The sequence below is a fragment of the Trichogramma pretiosum genome, unplaced genomic scaffold (assembly GCF_000599845.2).
Source record: "Trichogramma pretiosum strain Unisexual culture from Peru unplaced genomic scaffold, Tpre_2.0 scaffold21, whole genome shotgun sequence".
Taxonomy (NCBI): Eukaryota; Metazoa; Arthropoda; class Insecta; order Hymenoptera; family Trichogrammatidae; genus Trichogramma; species Trichogramma pretiosum.
In genome coordinates, this window is record NW_019640940.1 from 2,177,774 (window position 1) to 2,200,467 (window position 22,694).

The window sequence follows — 22,694 nt, forward strand, 5'->3', positions numbered from 1 at the left end:
AATGCGCGCGAGAAATGACCGTGTAGGTATATATCTGAGGATAGAAAAAAAAAGATTCCCTAATAAAATACCCTCGGCGCGGCACAAAGGAAAGGAAAGCTCGCGAAGCGAAGATTAAAACCCTACGTATATTATATCCCAATTGAAAGAAATCCTCCCGAAAATTTCGTCCTTATAATTCCATCTCGTCGCGCGTAAGTACGGCATTCAAAAAATTCAAAAATTTCAACGCCGAAAAAAAATTCGTAATATATATTATAATCTAATGCGAGAAACTGAGATTAACGCTTTTTTTTTGTGTGTTATTGTTGTTTAAGCTCCACCTAGCGTGCTATCTCTCGTTTCATGCATACTCACGTACATATATATAAGAGAATAATTCTTTGTTCTGCTTTCCCAGTGTCCCGAAAGGCTTTGCTCGCGAGCGAGAGAGAGAGGGATCCGTTTAAAATTGGATTTATTATTTGCCGACGATTCGCAAACCCATTGTATACGGCGCGGCGCGCGCGGGCGTATATCGATTTTACAATAACTTGGATACTTCGCAAGGAATTACGTGTATGAAATTGAAGTCGTTAATTTTACTATCGCATGCAGGCGCCTCGGCGTATATATAAGGATTACATAGTTTCGATTTCGTTCTATTTTTTCTAATTAAAACTTGGCGAGTTTCGATGTTGAATCAATACGCCAAGGTAAATAATAAGTTTGTACGCGTCGATATATATAAGCGTAACAGAAGATTCATTTCGTTCAATAGTTTATTACATGCATAAATACGTCTCTCAAATATGAATTCGCCGCTTTATTATTCAACGTAATGTATGCGCGAGCAGAGCTCGTTCCGTCGTCATTTTCCGGCGCAGCACGCGAGCTTATTTTCTTTTCGCTTGTCTTTCTCGTGTACATGTGGCTCTGTATGTGTGTGAGTTTTTGAATCTATTAAAATGACAGACGTTTATGTTATACGGTACAATGTACATCTCTCGCTCTGATTAGCCATGACACAAAGACCTGATTCGAGTATATACTATATACACACGTGTATTGTGCCGGATTTTTCCGACAGATTTTTGTGAAAGCTCGCGCGCTGCGGTAACTCACAGTCGAAGTAAAATGAAAAAAAAAAAAACTTTTATACAGATTTCTGTCTTTCTGCCTCTGTGTGTGTGTGCAGAGCTCCGTTTCTTTATTTAGAGAGAGAGAGAGAGCTTGCATGCATGCATCGACTTTGGAAAGAGAGTATTTTTCTATACTCTCTCTCTCTCTCTCTAACTCGAGCTGCAAAGCTACTACTGCTGCACACACATATACTCCGAACCGAGCGAGAGAAAAGTCAGATTAAAAAGAAAAATAGGACGCGATAGAGGCGAAAGATTCCGGGCTTGAGAGGGCGCGAGGGGCGAAAGAAAAAAAGCAGCAGCAGCAGCTTGCGCACAAGTGGAAAAAATATGAGATCAGAGAGTGATTAGAAAGCTCGAAGAGCTCGCGCACACACACATGCGCGCGTAACATACATATATACCGAGAGAGAGAAGCAGAGGCGAGGACAAAGGCACTTGAAAAGTCTGCTCGTATATAGTACGGTTAAATTTTAATGAAAGTAGCTGCTGCTCATGCGCCTCTATATATGCTACGCTATGTGCCGTACGCTCTATACATACATCCTCCATTGTTTTCTTGACGCCCCCGAGACTGAGTCTCCGTCGCTCCCTGTGTATGTATGTGTGTGCGAACACGTATATATAAGGCACGTATGTCTGTACGTACACAGGGTTAGCCGCTCGAGTCTAGTCCTGCAAGTATACTCCGGAGTAAGAAGCGTCTGAGGAATTCCGATCAGGAATCTCTTCCCTACTCTATATATACTCCTATACCCTCCGGCCTTGATTTTTGTTTCCATCGTCTAGTCTAGCGCGTACATATATATAAATATCCAAGTCGCATAAATACTCGGCCGTTAAAAGGGGGGTGTATATAGCGGGAGAAAAGTTGCGTCGACGTGCTGCTGGTGGTACTTGCCAACTGTCAGGTAGTAGTGGAAGGCTCTGTATATATATATATACGACATAACGACGAACCTCGAGTCAGGAGGCTATATACGTACAAGTTTTTCGGCGAGTTCGCCCGCGCGTCGCCTTTTGTTTTTGGCCAAGAAAAGGCTTGTTTTGTTTTGGCTTTTATATAAACGCGTATATACATATACCCTTTGCTAAATCACGCAGGATGTGTACTGTACATATACGTACGTATGCTCTTTCGGTGTTGCTGCCCCCCCTTCTCGAGCGCGCTCGCGTTAAATTATGTTATTCCCGCGGTGGTGGTCCTTTCTCTCTCCTTTTAAAAACCTCCGCGCGTGTATCCAGCACGAAAAGAATCGCGCGCTACATGTTTATATCCTTCGCTCGTAGCGGCTTTATTTCTTTCGTTTTTCCTTTTTTTTCTTTCGTTGTTGTTGCAAAAATAGGAAGCAATGAATCACCTATACTGCGTCTGTACGGTAGCGAATTTTTTTTCTTTTTTTTCATTTCGAACGCCAGGCAGTGTGTATACGCGCATATAACAGGACAAAGCCGACACAAAGCTCGCGCGTCAGAAACGGAATTACTCGGATGTAAATTTTGACCTTCGCTCGCGAATTCAAATACTGTACCACTATACTACTGCTGCTAAGAGTGACGTCACAAACGGCTTAATACACGTAACGCGCACGCATGTATCATAGCTGCTGCTTCTGCTGGTGCTTGGTGCATCTGTTGCAGTCCGCGTGCGGCTATATCGATTTTCGTCACTCATATCTCCGAGCAATTCAATACCGTAAAAGCATCGCGTACGCGATATAAGCGCATTAAAGCTCTCTCATCTTGCTACTCTTGCTATATTGTTTCGTTCCAATTCTCGCGAATACGGCGTGACGTACGGTACGGCAAATAAAACGCTATTATATATATACGACAGGAGCTTTTCGAGTGGCAGAAGAGAACGGAGATACACACGGCCAATTCCGCTCGTCCGCGTATACGTAATATGTATTAAGCGCGAGATAGCCGCCGACACGCGGATAATAGACATCGGCGAATTACAATATGCAGACACTTTTCAGACGGGAAACGAGAAGTTAAGAAACTTGTTTCGTATATACGGGCTTGTACGCGCGTCGTGTGCACGCGTAGCTAGTTAGCTATATACACCCGTACGATCCTAAAGTGCAGCGCATTAAATTGTATGAAAATTTATTCATGTAAAACGACGACTTGGCATGCGGCAGAAGCGAGATATAGGGATATGCATGTATAGAGAAGGAAAGACGGCTCGACGTTGTTTTATAAACTATATCGGATTCGCCGGTGTATGTATAATATGTACTATATATAGTCGACGTTAGATAGTTTTGAAAATCTTCGCAACAACTTTTTCCCAACAATTATGTGCATTTATATAGCACACTGTGCGCTACTATACACACGCCGGGAAGTTTTCCACAAAAGTAGTATATACAGGATTTTTTTTTCTCTTTTTTCTCGCGACAACAACAACGGCAACAATGCGGCAGCGGTGGCGGTGCAGCAGCAGCAGCAGCACGTCGTCGTCGTCTCGAAATATTGAAAATGTCAGGTACTTAGAGCGTTTTAAAAATGCGAAATGCGTCGAATTTTCTCTCAGTCTACTCTTCTCCTCTCGTTCTCCCTACGTCTGCGTTTCTTCTCTCTCTCAGCAGTTAAATTGCGCCTACTACAGTGGAAAATATGCGCGTACACGCGCTGCACACGTAAGAGACCAACAGAGAGAGAGAGAGAGAGAGAGAGAGAGAGAGAGAGATTCAGCTGAGGGCTGAGAGAGGGGGATAAAGAGGCTCAAATGGAATGAGAGACGCGGTTATAAACCCGCGTTTTATATATTATATACAGTGTCCTTATGTACCACGGCACGGGATCGATGCCGCGGCTAGAGTAGAACATGCCCAAGGTATATATCTGTATATAGCACGTGTGCAAGCTCGCGCGCGCGCCACGGCTTTGACGAGCCCAGGCCGAATGCAACTATGTTGAAAGCCACGCACACACACACACATACACGTACACTCCTCGAGGTTCTTTTCATCCTCCCTTCTGCCTTCTGCTTCTTCCACTACCTACCTACCTACTTCTACTTTTTTTTTTTATTCCATTCCTGTGTACGGAACTCCGACGCCGTGCTGTGTATTACGCTCGAAGACGCAGCGGCTGCGGCGTAACTCTTGACACTGATGGCTCTATATAGCTCTTTAACTGCCGCGAGACATTTTCAATATATATATACTATACCTTATATACTATACCTCCATTTCTTTATACGAATGACGAATTTTTAGCTGACACTTGGCACTTCATAACTGCTGCGGGAATTTTATTTTCATTTTTTTTTTTTGGTGCAGAGACGTTCGTACAACGCGTGCCTCAGTTTTCATCGATTTCTTTATTGTTTTAATTGCTTCAATGGGAAACTACGGATGAATCGTGGAAAGCTTATAAATCCTCTAAATTTTTTGTCAGATCAAAGCTTATATTTCTGTTCTCGCGAAAAATGTTCACCGGAGATCGCTCGTACGCTCTCTACTTCCATTAAAGTGTAATAACACGTGTCAAGTGCGCGAACGCGCGTACAAAGTATACATACACACACACATACGCGTATATAAAATAAAAGAAAAATCCCGAATCGAAATGGGATATCTTTTCATGCGAGCGTCGAACAAAACTTTTATTTGCTTTGTATCGATTTGGCGCGCGCGCTTGCATCATCTCGCCTTTATAAATATTCACGCGGCAAAAAAGCGCGCTTTTAGTTAGGCAAACGAATATCAGAAATCAATATATATGCGCTCGCGATCTATATTGCACGCGACGCGACCTTTGGCTGATGAAAAAATAAAAAAGAAAAAAATGCAGAATACGATACGAGGAGATATAGCTCGAGCGAGAGAAATAGAAAAAGAGACAGGCTTATAATATATACCCTGGCTCGGTTCTTATCAAGTTTTGCACGGTCGTTAAATACCAGACGCGCCGCGGCCCAGGATGATCTCGTGAATTCCAATCTTGTATCACGTAAGGTTGCGATGGGATATATCAGTTATTCGTTATGTATACGCATACTTCCGACTTCGAATATATGCATATTCGCAGTACTTTAGCCGAGGGAGGGCCCGTCGGAACTCCTTCGCTCCTTTGTCCTCGCTTGCGGAAATCTTGTGTGTGTAGACAGCAAGGGTGAGAGAGAGATACTAATATAGCAAAATATTTAAAGCTCCCCAGTGCTTCGAAAAAAAGGGTACGTTACTCGATGGAGAAGCATATTTCGTCAAATGATGTAAGTTTTTTTTAATCAAGTCTTTATACTGCGTATGAATGGACATTTTTTCGCGAGATATTGTCATATTTTTTTTTATCAACTTGTTGTATACTGCATATGAAAGGGTTAGATAAATTTCGAGATAAATTGACATTTTCAATATGAATTGACATTTTTATTTTAATCAGAAATGAAAAAGTAACATTATGATTTTTAGTCGAACAGTGAATTTACATGTATGATTAAAATGAAAAAATATTAAAAAAATTAATTTCAAAGTAATGAAATTTCATACTGAGCAGTGCGTTACAATTTCATCGGAGTCTTAAAGTTTTTTAATTTTTAATTTGATATAATCAGCTGCTTTTTGTTTCAAACAATCCATATTGCATCTCACGGCTATCTCGTGAATCAGAACGGCATTTCCTGTCGATAAATTGGAGCCTAATGTTCGTTCACACTTATTTTTCAAATGTTCTAGTTGATACTTGTCAGCGGCTGACAAAAGCTCAATAGTCAAAGAAATTTCACCACTTTCAACGTCACCTGTGTAGATGTATCGTAGCATTTCCACTGCAACTTCATAACTGATATCCATCATGTTAATCGATTGGTTTTGTTCGACGTTGCTCATCATGTCTTTGAATACTGGACTGGCTGTAGCGAGCACTAGCCTGTGAGCATGAATTACTTTTCCACCTGCAGTTTGTAGCACAATATCGCTAAATTTTTCATCGAGAAATATCCAGCCGAAGTTTGGTTTAGGTATCTTTTTGCTGATCGTAGATTCAGAGTCTAAAAAAGACATTAGATTTCCTTTGGACAATGTCAATGCACATTCGATAATTATTTTTCGTCCTCGTGAAAAAACGTCGTTGTATTTATTAATGGCGGACGGTAAAATTATTGGATACTTATTCTCGTCGATGATGATGTAATCCTCGCTTGAATGAACATTTTGTTCATCGACAAAAATATTTAACTTATACTTGCACAATAATGTTTTAGCTATGTTTTTGCTGCATAAATATAAACTTTTGGTCTTGATGTTCAAACAAGTGCCCGTTTCATCAACCGGTATCGCAGGGATCAATGTCAAATAAAATTGTTTATCACTGATCTCGGTACCGAATATTGGCGATTCTAAATATCCACGTTTATTAAAATCATTATTTTTAATCGTCCACGCGAAAGCACAGCTCTCTTTAACATTTTGCTCGTAGCCTGTATAATTATTAGCACGTGCCATTTTTATTGATAAAAAAATATTACGTAGGACAATCTCGAAGAAGTTAACAGTTTACTTTCAAATCACTTTCACTGTACGCACAAACTTTTAGACTTGAGATATTTTAACGTGTAGCCACGCCGAAGTGATGACTACGACTGAGCTTTGCACATGCCAAGACTCGTATAGCCACACCAGCAGGTCGTTCTAAAACACAAAAAAAATAAAAACTCTTTGTTTGAACCAGCGGTCTGTAAGGCTCAAGTGTCGCCGTGAGAGCTTAGCTCAGCTAAGCGGCAATAGATTCCAAGTAATCGTTCGTTCGCTATAAAAAATTATTATTTTTCATAGTACACATTGTACAAAGTTCTGAAATTTTTTTTAGAAATTAGCTTATAAGAAAGTTTATCTTTTTTTTTTTAAATGGAGCAAAAATCGTTAGGGGAATTCATATGGCTCATGTATATTATATTATATAGCACAAGGTGGGATATTAATTCTTATTGATGCGAAAATTGAGTAAAAAGTTTGTAGACGATATCGTAATAAATAATAATACCAAGTGGTGTAGCTGCATTTCAGTACGTACCGATCTTTTGTAAATTCATTGTCAAACGATTAAGTGAGATAAACTTTGCACTGACTAGCGTTTGAAATAAACTATAAATGTAATGAAAACATCATATGGTTTAATCGCAATTTCACTTGATATATTGATTGACTCCATGTACAAGTTAAGGAAATTACAACAGTCGACAAATGAACTGTTGTTAAAGCAGACTTGTCAGAAGTTCATTTCTTTTGCATCAAATACTCGAAAAATTAATCCTAAATTTTTTACTTAAACATGTACGAAACATAATACGTAGATAATCGTGCAAATTTCTATCGTATATACGGCGTTACACGACAACGAAATTCTTGTACGATAGGATATCAGTTATTCGTTGCGTATACGTATATAATATTTCGACTCCTCGCGCATACAGACAGGCCTTACCGAGGGAGGAGCTCCGAGTACTCGAGCAGTGATGTTATATATCATCCTCTTCTTTGTCCTCGCGGTGAGCACGAAAGTCTCGCTTATACGCATATAAGTCGAATGTACAGAGGGGACGATTTTTCCGACGACCGAGCCCGACGACGAGCATGAGAGCAGCAGATGGGGGGAGCCCAAAATTGCATTAAGCCGTGCCGCGGACGAAGTATTACAGGCCCCGATGATACAGAAATACGACGAAGCGAAAAAGATATTAAAAAATGTTTAAAGTTCTTCGCGGTACTTCGATATCTAAACACGAACTTTATTACGCAGTCGGCGGTACGTCTGGTGGTATAGAGAAATTACGTTTTTAATGAAAAATAAAACGGTTATGACGATTGAATAATGAACAAAAATAGAATGATACAGAAAATCATAAAGGTATGCGATCCACGACTCAAAAAACTTTTATTTGTAGCATTAGGTAAGAAATATCCTAATTTTTTCTACCGCAATAGAATTGCGAGTCAAGTTCGTTTGATAGTGAAGATAAAAGTCAGATTATTAGCTACAACAAATATTTGTTCACTTTCACGAGCTAACGTCTAGCTACTTATCACGTTGCATATTGTTCTTTGTATAAAATGCATACTTACACGTTCATAGGCATAATTACAACGGAATTTGAGGCATTCCTGAGTTTATCAAGTCATTAATCAAGTAAATAATAAGGAATGGAATGTTAAAATGAATGGGTTAAGTAAGTTTAGATGAGAAGTTTTTATTGTGATACAATACAATAATTTTATTGTTTCAAGTTGAAGTACACAAAATTAAAGGAATACATATGAAATTAAAACATCAAAATTTATTTATGTAGGATTTTAAATTATTTCGAATGAAGCCGTCCCATACTGAGAATCATATTACCCAAACAATTAGAGTTTGAAGTTACGCTGATATTGTATTTTAGAAAATCAGCTGCATTCTTTTTCAAACTTATCATGTTACATTTATCGGCAACATTTATAATATCCACAGCATTTTCAGGGGACAACAGTGAGCTCAATATTCTCTCGCACTCGTTTTTCAACTCTTCGAGTTGATACTTGACAGCGGTCACCAAAAGATCAATAATCAAGGTTATTTCGTGACTTTCAATAGTACCTGTATAGATAAATCGCAACATTTCTTCCGCTGTTTCGTAGCTAACATCCTTCATATTGACTATTTCAATTTTGTTTAGAAACGTATCATCTTGACTAAATAAGGCCCTGAATACAGGACTGGCAGTGGCGAGCATGAGTCTATGAGCTGGAATATTCGAGCCTGATGTATTTAGCACGGCATCACAGAATTTTCTATTATTGAACACCCAATCGAATTTTAGTTTTGGTGTAAAATCTGTCTTGATGGATTCCTTATTTATTGAGTATATTACATCTCCGGTGGAAACTGTCAATTCGATGTGAAAAATTAAGGTATCTGTAGATGAAACGAACTTCTTCATTTCATCTGTCGGAATTTCTAATATAGGTATCAATGAGGGAGAACAATTCGCATAATCAATGCGGGTATCAACAATTTTTCCATCTTTTATCACTGATAAGTTGAACTTTACTGATGATTTTTCTTCAGGCTTTCTTAGGACGAAAAGAATTAATCTTCTACAGGTTCCATAGTTCTTATAGGTACAACTCAACCTCAATTCAAACTGATGTGTATTATCACGACCGACACTTATTACAGGTGATTCTAATCTATCTTGTCTTGCAAAAACCAACATGTAATCACTTATTACCCACTTAAAATCGCAGTAATCTTTTTTCGTATGTGAGAAGCAAGTGGCTTTATTGAAGTTTGCCATTTTTTAATTTAGAAAATACGTGCTGAAGCTTTGTGGTATATTCGATCGTTTGGGACTTTTATCACGCGCACGAGATTTTGAACGATCTGTTGCCACGACAATGTACCGCGTACAACTGAGGAATGACCGTTGCACGAGCCAGGACTCGGACGCGCTACGTGCGTGTGCGTTCTAAAAGCGATCTTACTCGACCCTTTGTATTACTTAACTGTCGGCGTGTATCGACTGTTTCGAGCGTGTGGCGTCGCGATTGCTGTTCGGCGAATTACTCTTGAAACCACACGATCAATTCAAAGTGATCCTTCGCTTTTCTTCGATATTATTTAGAAAAATTAAATTTTACACGACGTAACTTGAACGAAGACGTGAAATATTCTTGTAATATATTTTTTCCTCTAAAAAGTAAATTAGCTCGTTGTTGGCCACGAATATTCACGGACGCCTATAATATCGAACGACTTCGGCTGTTGACCGCTCAGTCGACCTTATAACCACGGCAAAAAGATGTTGAAAAAATTTTTTAATTTCTTCACGGTACTTCGATGTGAGTGAATCTTGAAAAAACATCCATACCTAGACGATCGTCGTAAATATTAACTTAATTACGCGGTTGGTTGTGTACGTCTAATGCAAAGAAATTGAGTTTTTAATGAAAAATTAATAAAATTATGGAGGAATGAATTGATGCCTACGATCAATATCGTGAACAAAAATTTATTTTTATCATTAAGTGTGAATAATCTTTTTTTTATAAGTCAAGTTCGTTTTATGTAGAAATAAAGAGAGAAGTTTTTATCATCTGAAACAAATACTTTTAGCGTTCGACTGGCACAGTTAATTTTTGCGAGCCTTTACGTCTGTTGTTATTATTATGATCAATTGTATGAAAGCGTATGAAGAATATGTATGAAAGCGTGTACTGCTAAAACAATCATAAGCACATGTTTTTCAAGGAATTGAGGCATTCTATATATTGTAATGAAATGAATATTGAAACAGATGAGTGAAGTAAACTGTTATTGTTTATTGAGTTTTTATTGTGATCAGAAGGAAAATAATAACATTTTTATATTATTAAGTTGAAGTAAAAAAAATTAATTCATTAAAATTTATTCACGTAAGTTTGCAAGTTATGTCGAATTAAGTAATTCCATACTGAGGATCATATTACCTACATCATCAGAGTCTGAAGAAGCGCCGATATGATGTTTTATAAAATCAACTGCGTTTTTTTTCAAGCTTTTCATGCTACATTTATCGGCAACTTTTAAAATATCTAAAACATTTTTAGATGACAACTTGGAGCTTAATATTTTCTCACACTCAGTTTTCAACTCATCTATTTGATACTTGTCAGCTAATACTAAAAGATCAATAGTTAAGGAAATTCCGTGTTCTTCTACTATCCCAGTGTAGATGTATCGCAGCATCTTATCCAAAGCTTCGTAATTAACATCCTTCAAATCAATTAATAGGCATTTCTTTTCCTGCATATCATGGCTGAACATGGCCTTGAACACTGGACTGGCAGCAGCGAGCATGAGTCTATTAGCTGCCATTGCTTTACCAGATGCATTTAACACGACATCACAGAATTTTTTATCACGAAATGCCCAATCAAATTTTAGTTTTGATGTTAACACTTGGTCCATCTTAATCGGTTCATTATTTAATGAGTCTATTACATTTCCCGAGGAAACTGTTAATTCTAAATGAAAAATTATGCTATCTGTAGATGAAACATAATTCTTCATTTCGTTTACCTTGATTTCAAGTAACGTCTTTCTTCCGCCAGCTGAGAAATTCCAATAGTCCATTCGGGTGTGAACAATTTCTCCATCCTTAATCACTGATAGATGATATTTTACTGCTAGATTGTATTTCTCATTTGATTCTTCTTCCGTTTTGATGGGTTGAAGATATAAAATTCTTGAAGTAGCATTGCTATATCTATCAACATACATAGTACCAGTATTCAATTGCAATTGAAATTTCTTTAGATCACTACCGACATTAAATATGGGCGATTTTATTTGTGTTTCTTTAGTGAAAATTAATGTGTAATCACTTATTACCCACTTGAAATCGCAGTAATCTTTACTCGTGTGTGAATAGCAAGTGGCTTTATTGAAACTTGACATTTTTTTATGTGCGGAAAATCTTGTTAGAGTTTAGTGGTCTTTTAAGCTCGCACTTTTAGCACACGCACAAGTAGACTGTATGTTGCCACGACAATGTACACTACTGCGTACGACTGAAGAGAGTCTGCTGCACGAGTGAACATTCGTATGTGTTCTTAAACTGATCATCCTTTGTTTTAGCCAAGTTGTCGGTGTAGCGACCATCTCGAGCGTGGCGCCGTGATCGCCGTTTAGCAAATAACATGGGAAAATATGATCGATTCAAAGTGACCCTTCGCCTTTCTTCGATATTATTTAGAAAAATTAAATTTTACATAACGTAACTTGAATAAAGACGCGAAAAACTCTTATAACATCTTTTTTCTCCAAAAGTAAATGAGCCGATTGTTTGACAAGAATAGTTGCAGACGCTATCGAACGACTTTAGCTGTTTTAAGCTCTTCGGTACTTAATCGTGTATTGTCTTTTGCAAAATCATCAGTATCTAGGCGATAATCGTAAAAATGACGTATACTTCTTATCACGTCGAATTTAAGTCAATATCGTCTTTAAATAATATTAATTTATTCTTGTAACATTTAATGCATTGTTCTTTTAAGTCTTTGCACCATTAAACTTTTTTTTTATTTCGTATATGATTTTGAAAGGTGATTATATGCAGGTACATAATCACGACTTAGTTCATTTTATGCAGAGATAAAATAGTTACTTGCAGCAGCAACAATTTTTGTTATTCGATTTACAGAATCAAGTTGTCGATCTCTCGTCTATTGTTTCTTATGGCTTACTTTTTTTTTCTCTCGATCGTTGAACTTTTACGAACATAGAATACGTATAAAATTTGATTTAATCACAAAGTAGAATGGTTCTAAGCCATGGATGTCCACGTTATATTGAAAACGTCGAAGTTCTCAAATGGCGTGGTAATTGGCACTCTACACGCATTGGGTAGGAACAGCGAAGAAAATATAATTTTTTTTTAAAGCTTCTCAGTATAAGCCGAAATCTTGAATTCTGTATGAGTCGAGATCTTTAAAAAGCATGAATACGTTATAACACGACTTTTATTACGTTATTCGTCAAATGCAAAGCAATTCTTGTTTTATAAGAAAAATGAAATAAATAATTCAAAAATTAGTTAATGGATTTTGATTGGTGTCTCAATGAACATTTATTTTTTTGGCTCAGTTTTTTGAACTATACTATTTTTGGGTACCATTTAATTTCGAGTTCAGTCATTTCACAATAAAAATAGTAATTACAATTTGTCAAAGCATTCAGGCATTTAATTAGTAAAGTCAAATTTCAATAATTTTCAAAGAAATGAGGTAATCCTGGCTTTCTTGTGTCAATAATAAGTGATAAAGAATAGAATAGTGAGAATGATGGGGTAAATATCGATGAATAATTTTTATTTTATAAGTTATACAATAGTGACCTTAAATTAAGTTGAAGTACATAAAACGCAAATTACAAAAAAATACAAAAAGGAATAAATGCAAGTTTCCAGATTATTTTGAAAAAAGTTGTTCCATACTAAGAATCATATCACCCACATTATCTGAGTCTGAAGATAGGCTGATATGCTGTTTTATAAAATCAACTGCATTTTTTTTCAAATTTTTCATGCCATATTTATTAGCAACTTTTAAAATATCTACAGCATATTCAGACGATAACTTTGAATTGAATATTTTTTCACATTTATTTTTCAATTCTTCAAGTTCATACTTGTCAGCAGCGGCCAAAAGTTCAATAGCCAAGGAAAATTCTTGGGTCTCAATGCTACCTGTGTAGATGTATCGCAGCATTGCAATTGTTGTTTCATAAGTAATATCAATTATATCAACTGATCAGGTTTGGTTCTCTAACATATTATGACTGAATATGGCTTTAAATACTGGACTAGCATTAGCGAGTACAATTTTATGCACTGGAATTTCTTTTCCACCTGTAGTTCTTAGTTGAACATCACTCAAAATTTCATTCAAAAATATCCAGGCGAATTTCAAGTTTTGTGTTAATGCTAGATTCATTAGGATGGGTTTATTATTCAATGAATGTATTATATTTTCTGAAGAACTGTAAACTGATAATTCACATACAATTATTAAGGTATCTGTAGATGAAACTTTTGAGTCCAAATTGTTTGTTATTTCTATCATTTTTCCTTTTTGACACATTCTATAATTAGTTCGAGTAAGATTGATCATTTTTCCATCCATTATAACTGATACTTGGGGTTTTACTAATAATTGTTCACTCATTTCTACAACGTGTAGGCATAAGCATCTAGAGACACGACACAAGTCCACAGGGTAATTGTGTAATTTAAATTGAAACTTGTTAATATCATCACTGCCAATGGAAAAAATGTGGGATTCTATTTCAGTTACTTTTTTAAAAACTAATGAGTAATCACTTATTACCCATTTGAAATTGCAAGATTCTTTTTCAATGGATGTATGGTATGTTAATTTTTTAATACTCGACATTTTATTTTGAGTAAATAACTTGAAAAGATTCGGTTCTTTCTTTATACGCTGAAGATTTCTTTCACAACTGTTCTGTATGAATCTTGCCACCGAGAACTTGACTATATGATAGGAGATGGCTGACGAAATTTAGGTACTATTTTCCCAAGTCTAAAGCGGAAATCTCGGAAAAATAAAGAAAATCAAAATATCATTCGTTTGTTGTGATGAATTTAATAATGTGACGGTTGGGTTCAATAAATTCCGTAGAAAAATTTTCATTTTCAGGACAAACACAACAATGTTTTTAACATAATATGATCAACAAACAATTTCAAGTAAAATGGAAACATATTTTTTATGTAAATTTTTCGATTATTTTGAAAAAAGGCGTTCCATACTGAGAATCATGTCACCCACATCATCAGAGTCTGAAGAGACGCTGATATGCTGCTTTATAAAATCAACCGCGTTTTTCTTCAAACATTTCATTTGACATTTGTCGGCAACTTGTAAAATATCTATAGCGCTTTCAGATGATATCTTGGATTTCAAAATTTTCTCGCATTCAATTTTCAACTCGTCTACTTGATATTTGTCAGCCGTCAGCAAAAGATCAATGATCAAGGAAATTTCGCGACTTTCAATAGTACCTGTGTAGAAGTATCTCAGCATCTCGACTGCAGGCCTCGTAATTGACATCTATCCCAATCGACTGACTTTTCTTTTCCAACATATCGTGAGTGAACATTGCTTTAAACACTGGACTCGCAGCAGCTAGCACGACTCTATGGGCTGGGATTTCCTTTCCACATGCAGTTTCCAGCTTGATATCGCTCAAATCTTCGTCAAGAAATATCCAGTCAAAGTTCAGTTTCAACACTTGATTCATCTTGGCATTTTCATCGTTCAAGGAATTTATTATACTTCCCTTAGAGACTGTTAATTCACAGTGAAAAATTATCGAATCTGTAGATGAAACGAACTTATTCATTTCGTCAATTTGAATGTTTAACATATTTATCACTGTGCTTTTTTGACATGTCGAATGACCAATTCGAGTATCAACTATTTTTTCATCCTTCATCACTGATAGCTTGTATTTCACTAGTAATTGTCCCGCCATTTCCGCAACGTGTAGAGACAAACATCTGGAGGGTTTATTGTAACCAGAAACAACAACATTGCTAGTACACAATTTCAATTGAAACTTTTTTTCTTCATCACTACCTACAGTAAAAATGTGTGAATCTATTCCAGTTACTTATGTAAAAATCAACGAATAATCACTTATAATCCACTTAAATTCATAATATTCTTTGTCAGTGCACGTGTAGTACGTTGCTTGATTGTCGCCCGACATTTTGTTCCGAGAGATAGCTTTGAAAATAATAATGTGTGGCCGTGCCAAACTGCTAACTTCGACTGACCGTTGCAAAAGTCAAGACTCGTATGCCGTCTGTCGCTCTACTCGCATACGCGTTCCAAATATGATCGAAAGAACCCTTTATTTTCACTACTCGTCTACGATACGTATACACGCCGCTCGCGAGCCTCGGTGGTGTAGTCGCAACTCTCGAGTGTCGCTGAGCGTAGAATTCGGGAAATTACGTGGTCGATTCAGAGAAATCGTGCTTGGGTTTTGTTTGACTTAAATAAAGGCATGGAATGCCTTCTTCTTGAATGTGTGTGCTAATGTGTGTTGATTCTTTGCGGCGGTTATTTACAGTTTTCTATAATATCGAATGATCTATATTAACACGCATGCAATTGAGTCAACGACAGAAATATTAATGAAAATTCTTTAAAACCTCTCAGTGCCTCATGTGAGTCGCTCTGAAGAAAGCATAACTCTTGATTAATCATTGCAAAAAAACTCTTTATTATGTAATTCGGATAGTATGAAGAAACTGTTATCTTTAATCGTAGGTAAAATAAATGCTACAGGGATAAATGGTTTTTTGGTCATTCTCTCAATGAACATTCATTTTTTAAGTAAAAAGAATCAATTAATATATATTTTGGGTATATATAATTTCAAGTTTAGTTCATTTCACGCGAAAGAAAAAAAGAATATGTTTATCGTTCGTTAAACAACACGAATTCAAGTCTGAATTTTTTTATCGCATTCCAATTATTCTCAGTAAAAACACATACTTACTCATTTGCACTCGTGTAACCTTCAAGAGACTCATCCGACGTTTTCAAATCAATGAAATGCATAAAATTAAATGGTTTAAAATTGTAATGAAATTAAATGATGCGAGGGACTGATGAAGTAAATTTTGATTGTATTAAATTTTATTTTTATCACATATTCAATGGTGACATAATATTTTTGAGCAAATTAAACAATGAAAAATTATACACATCATTAATATTTAGGTCATTTTGATAGAAACCGATCCATTGAGAATCATATCACCTATATCATCCGAGTCCAAGTGTACGTTGATACGCAGTTTTATAAAATCAATTACTTTCTTTTTCAAACTGCTCGCGCTATATTTATCAGCGATTATGAGAATTTCCACACAATTTCCAGCCGTCAATTTGGAGACTAATATTTTCTCGCACTTATGTTTCAACCCTTCAAGTTGATACTTGTCGGCGGCTGCCAACAGGTCAGCAATCGCGGATAATTCTTCAGTCTCAACACTACCTGTGTAGATGTATCTCAACATCTCAACTGCAGCTTCGTAACTGATATCGATCATATCAACTGATTGGCTTTGGTTCTCTAGCATATCATGGCTAAACATAGCTTGAAATACCGAACTTGCAGCGGCGAGTACGATCCTATGGGCTGGGATCTCTTTGCCACATGCAGTTCGTAGCTTCACATCGCTCAAATTTTCGTTGAAAAGCGCCGAATCGAACTTCAGTTTTGGTACTTCATTCGCATCGTCGAATTCGTAGCTAAGCAAATCCTTTTGTGCTCCTTTTGAAAATGATAATTCGCAGCGAAAAATTACAGTACTGGCGGATGAAATGAGTTTGTTCATATCTTCAATGGGAATTGCAAATAGTTCACTCCCAAATCCATCACTTATTACAGAAATACTGTTCTTGTTGTAAGCAATTATGTTATCCTTACTAACTGATAGCTTGCACTCAAATGACAATCGGTGAGGGCTCTTTTCGCAAATTATAATTAAAATTGCATGGTTTACACCTTTAACCATCTTTGTATTTGCATATAATTTTAATTTAAACTGTTTTTCATCATCTGATCCGACATTGAACACAGGTGATAATATTGTACGAGCTCCATTGTTCCAAATCAATGCAACATTATCAATTACCCACGTAAAATCGCATTTATCTGTATCAATGTCCGTATAGCACGTTACTTTATTGCTACTCGACATTTTATACTTTCGAATGATTAATTATCTTCTTGAGACTTTTTTTACGTGCAAAATGTTGGTTATGTATCAAAGACGATATCACTACAGAATATATAGTCTTTGACTATACAACTGTGAAGTGTGAACTGATCGTTATTGTTTGCAGTTGCACAAGTCAGCACTTTTCACTCGTAATGGTTAGGCGTGCGTTCTGCCACTGATCAAAACGAGGTGGTGATGCGATTGATCGCGATTAATTTAAAATATTCATTCATTATGGCTTAATTTTCAAAAAAATGACGTTATCGACTGTATAACTTAAACAAAGACATGAAATAGCGAGAAGTTCTTGTAAAGACATCAAAGCCTGTAACCAGACGATCGTCGCGGTCAAGCATTTACAGTATACAGTTCCTCGGCCAGTAAATCTCGTAAAAGCGTCAGTTTTATACGAAGCGCGAGGAGAGCTGAAAAGTTTTTATTTCCCGCAAACACATGATGCGCGTCTGTCAGACGTCTTCGTAAACGCAGCTCCCGCCCGCACGTATAGGTATATATAATAATATAAAGAAGCTGTAAGCTCGTTTACTCGTGCCGGCGGTGAGCGGCAGTAAAAGTCAATATAAAAATGATAAAATAAAATCAGTCGTATAAACGCAGTTTGAACCCTGTTGGCTTTTTCCTTCTTTCTCTTTTTTTTTCTGCATCTCGGTTTTATAGAGTCCAGATGGGCAATCTTTCGAGCCTATATTATATTATACTAGTATATAAGCTACATAAGCACAGTCTATGTATCTCTCTCGTGCCAGCCAGAAACATAATAATTTAAAATGTCTGCACCAACTTAAAATGCATTCGCTTCTTTTTTTTCCTCCCCCCTTTAATTCCCTTCTGCTCGCGACAAGGAATTATTTGTCGTACCCTCGTGGGCACTTGGTATAAAAATATTTATCGCGTATACCTAAAACTACATCCGCAGCAGCATCAGCAACAGCAGCTCCAGCTCACTATATGTACGCGCTGCGACGAGCGAGGAAATATATTTGTTTCCCGCTAAATATTTGACAGCGTTAAATCAGTCTTGCAACAGCTTGCGCGGCAGCATTACCCCCGCGTCGGGGCCATTATATACAATTTTGCGGCCAAATCCGTGGAAATAACTGACTTGGCACCGAGCTGCGTTTGTATGTATAATCGTCGAATGAGCGCACACCGGAGCGGCTCATGCCTATATGCTACTCCTCTCGATCGTCGGCTTGTTGTCGTACAGAGTCGACGGGGAATAAAATGGTTAAAAAATTTTTGCAACTCGAGGTACATATATATTTCCGTGTGTTATACGTGACTATGAGTAGAAAACCAGCCGGCTAACGGTAAAAGTAGATTTTTTTCTCGAATCGAAATTAAAAGGATTTCGAGGTACACAGAGATGCGTATTATATATAAATTCACATCAAAGCAACGACAACGTGTATCGCGAACCACGAATATACAAGGGGCTTAAAAGGACCGTATATAACGTATATATCGGGAGCTTTTATACCAGCACGGCGCGGCTAATATCGCAGAGTGCACCATTTTGTCCGAAAAAGTTTTTTTTTTCTCTTCCTTCTTCGTCTTCTTCTACCTCCTACATATACCTACCCCGCGTTTATAACAAGGGATATTATGACGAAATGAAATTTTCCGGTTTTACATCCATCCAAATTTTCCGACGGCCGCCTATATATTTATAAGAAAGTCTCTCCATTATGAAAATGTAAATGCGCTATAGCATAGCTCTTGCTCTCTCTCCTTCGCTTAAAAATATATAATACAGCCGGGAAAAGTTACTCTCCCTCGAACTAAGTTTTATCCCCCTTCTCCTCCTTCGAGATGTACTGACATCGTGACATCGCCGAGTCGCTATATGAATTAACAATACTTCCCTCATTTTTTATATTATTCGCTCGGAGCTTCGAGAGTCGCGTTCGTTACGCCGCCAACGTATATTATAATGCAAAACGTCCGGCTGAATGAGAAATTAGTCTCGGCACGTTTCAGTACTACTGCGGCCAATGGCGCGTAGCACCGATTGCTACGTATACATAACGTTCGAGGAAATACAATAATCGCGACTTTGAGACTGACGAGAAGCAGCTGGGCGTAAAGTGAAAAAAAAAATATGCATCACGAGAGATCGTACTACGATACGTTAATGTATACACGACGAGCCGCGCGCACCGTGCTTACACGCGCACAAAGCGTAAAAAAGTAATTTTCCCGCAAACGGGAAAGTGTTTTTGCGCGTTAACACCCAGGGACTAGGCGGCGAGGCTCGTTGATGATGACGCTCGTTGTGGGACGGCGTCGAGATTCGCTCGCGGGAGATACAATGAACCAGTATTTGCGTCGAAAAGCAACACAACCGCACCGCAGCACGCGCCCTGCTTTAGCTGAAATTGAAGACTGCGAAAAAGGTGGGAGGGGGGGGGGGGGNAGTTTTAAGGGGGGGGGGGGGGGGGGGGGGGAGCTTTTACATTAGGGATGTGTAAAAGCTGTGTAGACGCGCGTAATGTAACGAAAACGTATGGTTATCGCTCGTTCTTTTGAAGGGTATACGTACGCGCCTCGGTGAGATATATTTTTGTAAAAGTTTAGAAATAGCAGGTCGAGGATTGAATTGATAACGTTTACATCATCGTCGTTATTATTATTATTATTATTTCGCATCCTAATCCGACCTACTTTCTCGTGCCAGTGGTTAAAAACTTTTGCCATTAAAAAGAGGAAAGGGGGAAAAAAAATGTCGAGTCTAATTAATTGCATAATTAATGATAAACGTTTCGGGAATAACGCCAACTCCGCTCATTTAAATTTTCATCGAGAGAACGGAGCAGAGTTGACGAGCTTTGGCTCATTAATTAAGCGCATCCAGCGTGATTTCTCCAATTCTATTTTTTTTTCTCTTCTTATTATTTGTTCCGGAATCGCCCCGTTTATTGGTTTATCGATTGCGAACCGCGTTGCGTTGTTATCATTGAACCTATAGAGGGCCCAGATGTCGAGAGCGGTAATGTATTGTGTACTTACGAACGACTACTTATACTTGTTGATTCAAAGAAAATTCGCCGCCAAGTATAACTAATTTATCTGATTACTCGCAAACAAGAGCGTCTCGAATCGTCGTATTTACCTTTTCTGCATTATCGATCACAATAACTTGGACGATGCAGCATCCGCTCTTTTTTTTCGAATGCATCGTCCAGTCGCGAAACGAGGCAGAACGAAACAGAAAAGATAAAATAAAAATTCATCGCCCGTGGCGTCCACATTTTCCGGTCAATGTTACGTACTCTTTTTCTTTCTCTCTCGACGAAAAAAAGAAAAATGAAAAAGAAGAAAACTCGCTCGTCGATCCACAAGTACACACTACACACACACGCGCGCGCGAAGCTGTAATCCACGAGGTCTCGCGCGAAAGGGGGTGATGTTCGAATGGCAATTCCACGCAGAGGCAAAATTTTTTTTTTCTCTTTCTCGCAGAACTCGTTATTTCGTCTAGACACGCGTGCATGGATAATTGCTATATATATCCGCCTACGGTACTCGACGCGCTCCTATATACGTGTGTAGACGCAATAACGCGCGTCGTATAAGCGCATTGTGTTGCGTCGCGTATACGTACATTATACTTTTTATCCTGCGCCCATCAGGATGCAACTCGGACCAAGGTTTCTCTCGTGCTTTTACGATTCGATCTGCGATACGCATTACATGCATAGAAGGTCGCGTGGAAAATGATGAATGCGACTTCTATAATTCTATAAATATTTTGTGATGTATAGTACGTAAGTTAGTGCGGTGTCGCGCGATTTATGCGACCGATCGTATATTTAGTTTGAAACCCTTTTATATTTATTATTTTTTTTTATTTATAATTTCTCATCTCCCCTCGAAGCCGCGGGGAGCTCACGCACGCATAATACACAAAGTCGTATAATTCTCCGAAGCACAACTCTGGCGGTATATTTATTCGACAAAGTTTCGCGAAATTAATGCGACGAGAACGTCGAACGCAAAGATCGAGATATTATGAGCTCGCGCGATTTTCGTATCTGCACACACGTATACACACGCACATACAGTCCATTTGTCCATTTTGTCAAGGTTATCTTGACTACTTATTCATGCGAGTTTACGCTTTGTGTTTCGTGGTATTTCACGAATTATTTCATCCTTTGAATAGGTGAAATATCGCGAAAACAATAATCGAGCTTTATTTCTTTGGAGAATATTCAAACGTTAATTGTTACGCTCGTGACGAGGATTTATCGATCGATAAGGTTGAACGAATGATAAATATATAGCATTGACATTCGTAAAGTTTTTATAAATTGTTACGGGCATGTTTCCGATAATTTTACAATAACATTCATTAAAGCGCAACGATAACGCGAATCTTCAGTTTTGCACTGGTTCGAATGCATTACGAGTAGTACGAGTCGAGCTTATGGTCGTTCAAAGGTCGCAGCCGCTACTGCTGCTTCGTTAACTTTTATTGTTGCGCGAAGCGCCGGCATCAATTGGAAAATAAAAATTATGAATATACAAACTTATTCGACGTGAACGTATAATTATAAACTTTGATATCGAGCTCGTGCAGCGTGAAAACGAGCGAATCGAGATAGAGAGAGAGACGATGGCAATTAAAGTTTTTCTTTTTCCAGCGCGTAATTACATGATTTATGCTTGCGCAAAGTTGTGCATTTGTGCATTTGTGCATTTGTGCATTTGTGCATTTTTTTAAATTTACACGTGTGCATTTTTTTTTCAATGTGCAACTCGATAAGCCCTTGCGAAGGAGCGACTCCTTTTTCGTATTGGTTATTTTGAAATAATCCACGCGAGCGAACCGGCTGCGAGCTCACGAGTTTTGTTTTTACGTTTGTTGCGCAAAGGAATTTCATTAAAAAGTTTCAATTTTGCCATTTTTGCCTTTTTTTTCGTCCCTCTTTGTACGCAACGTATACGATTCGGATCGAACCAAGTTCCAAAAAATAAAAATAAAAAACCCAGTCAATTTTAATCTTGAAGTTATTTTCAATTTCTGCGCGCGAGAATTGCTTTTCGGCTTCCTTACCGCGAGTTTACATTTTAAACGATAGAATTTGCAATCGGGACGTTGATCTACTCCGGCAAATAAATTCGATTCTTCGTATTCCCGCGCTGCTGACTCTCCTAAACTGTTATTAGTAAATAAATTGCGTGCGCCGAAGCGACCGCATTTCGAGTGAACTGCGCTGGCAATATATTATTGAAAGACTCGAGTGTTAAGGTTT

General features: G+C 37.7%; 4 protein-coding genes across 4 annotated transcripts; all 4 read right to left on the reverse strand.

Annotated features, from left to right (window-relative positions):
• Nucleotides 1–5,656: 5,656 nt before the first annotated feature.
• Nucleotides 5,657–6,580, reverse strand: LOC111693365 (protein maternal effect lethal 26-like). Its single transcript, XM_023457854.1, has one exon. The coding sequence runs from the start codon at nucleotides 6,578–6,580 to the stop codon at nucleotides 5,657–5,659; it is 924 nt and encodes a 307-aa protein (XP_023313622.1).
• A 1,850-nt stretch (nucleotides 6,581–8,430) lies between these two features.
• Nucleotides 8,431–9,408, reverse strand: LOC111693366 (protein maternal effect lethal 26-like). Its single transcript, XM_023457855.1, has one exon. The coding sequence runs from the start codon at nucleotides 9,406–9,408 to the stop codon at nucleotides 8,431–8,433; it is 978 nt and encodes a 325-aa protein (XP_023313623.1).
• A 1,130-nt stretch (nucleotides 9,409–10,538) lies between these two features.
• On the reverse strand, nucleotides 10,539–11,549 carry LOC111693367 (speckle-type POZ protein A-like). Its single transcript, XM_023457856.1, has one exon. The coding sequence runs from the start codon at nucleotides 11,547–11,549 to the stop codon at nucleotides 10,539–10,541; it is 1,011 nt and encodes a 336-aa protein (XP_023313624.1).
• A 4,855-nt stretch (nucleotides 11,550–16,404) lies between these two features.
• On the reverse strand, nucleotides 16,405–17,394 carry LOC111693368 (speckle-type POZ protein B-like). Its single transcript, XM_023457857.1, has one exon. The coding sequence runs from the start codon at nucleotides 17,392–17,394 to the stop codon at nucleotides 16,405–16,407; it is 990 nt and encodes a 329-aa protein (XP_023313625.1).
• Between the last annotated feature and the right edge of the window lie 5,300 nt (nucleotides 17,395–22,694).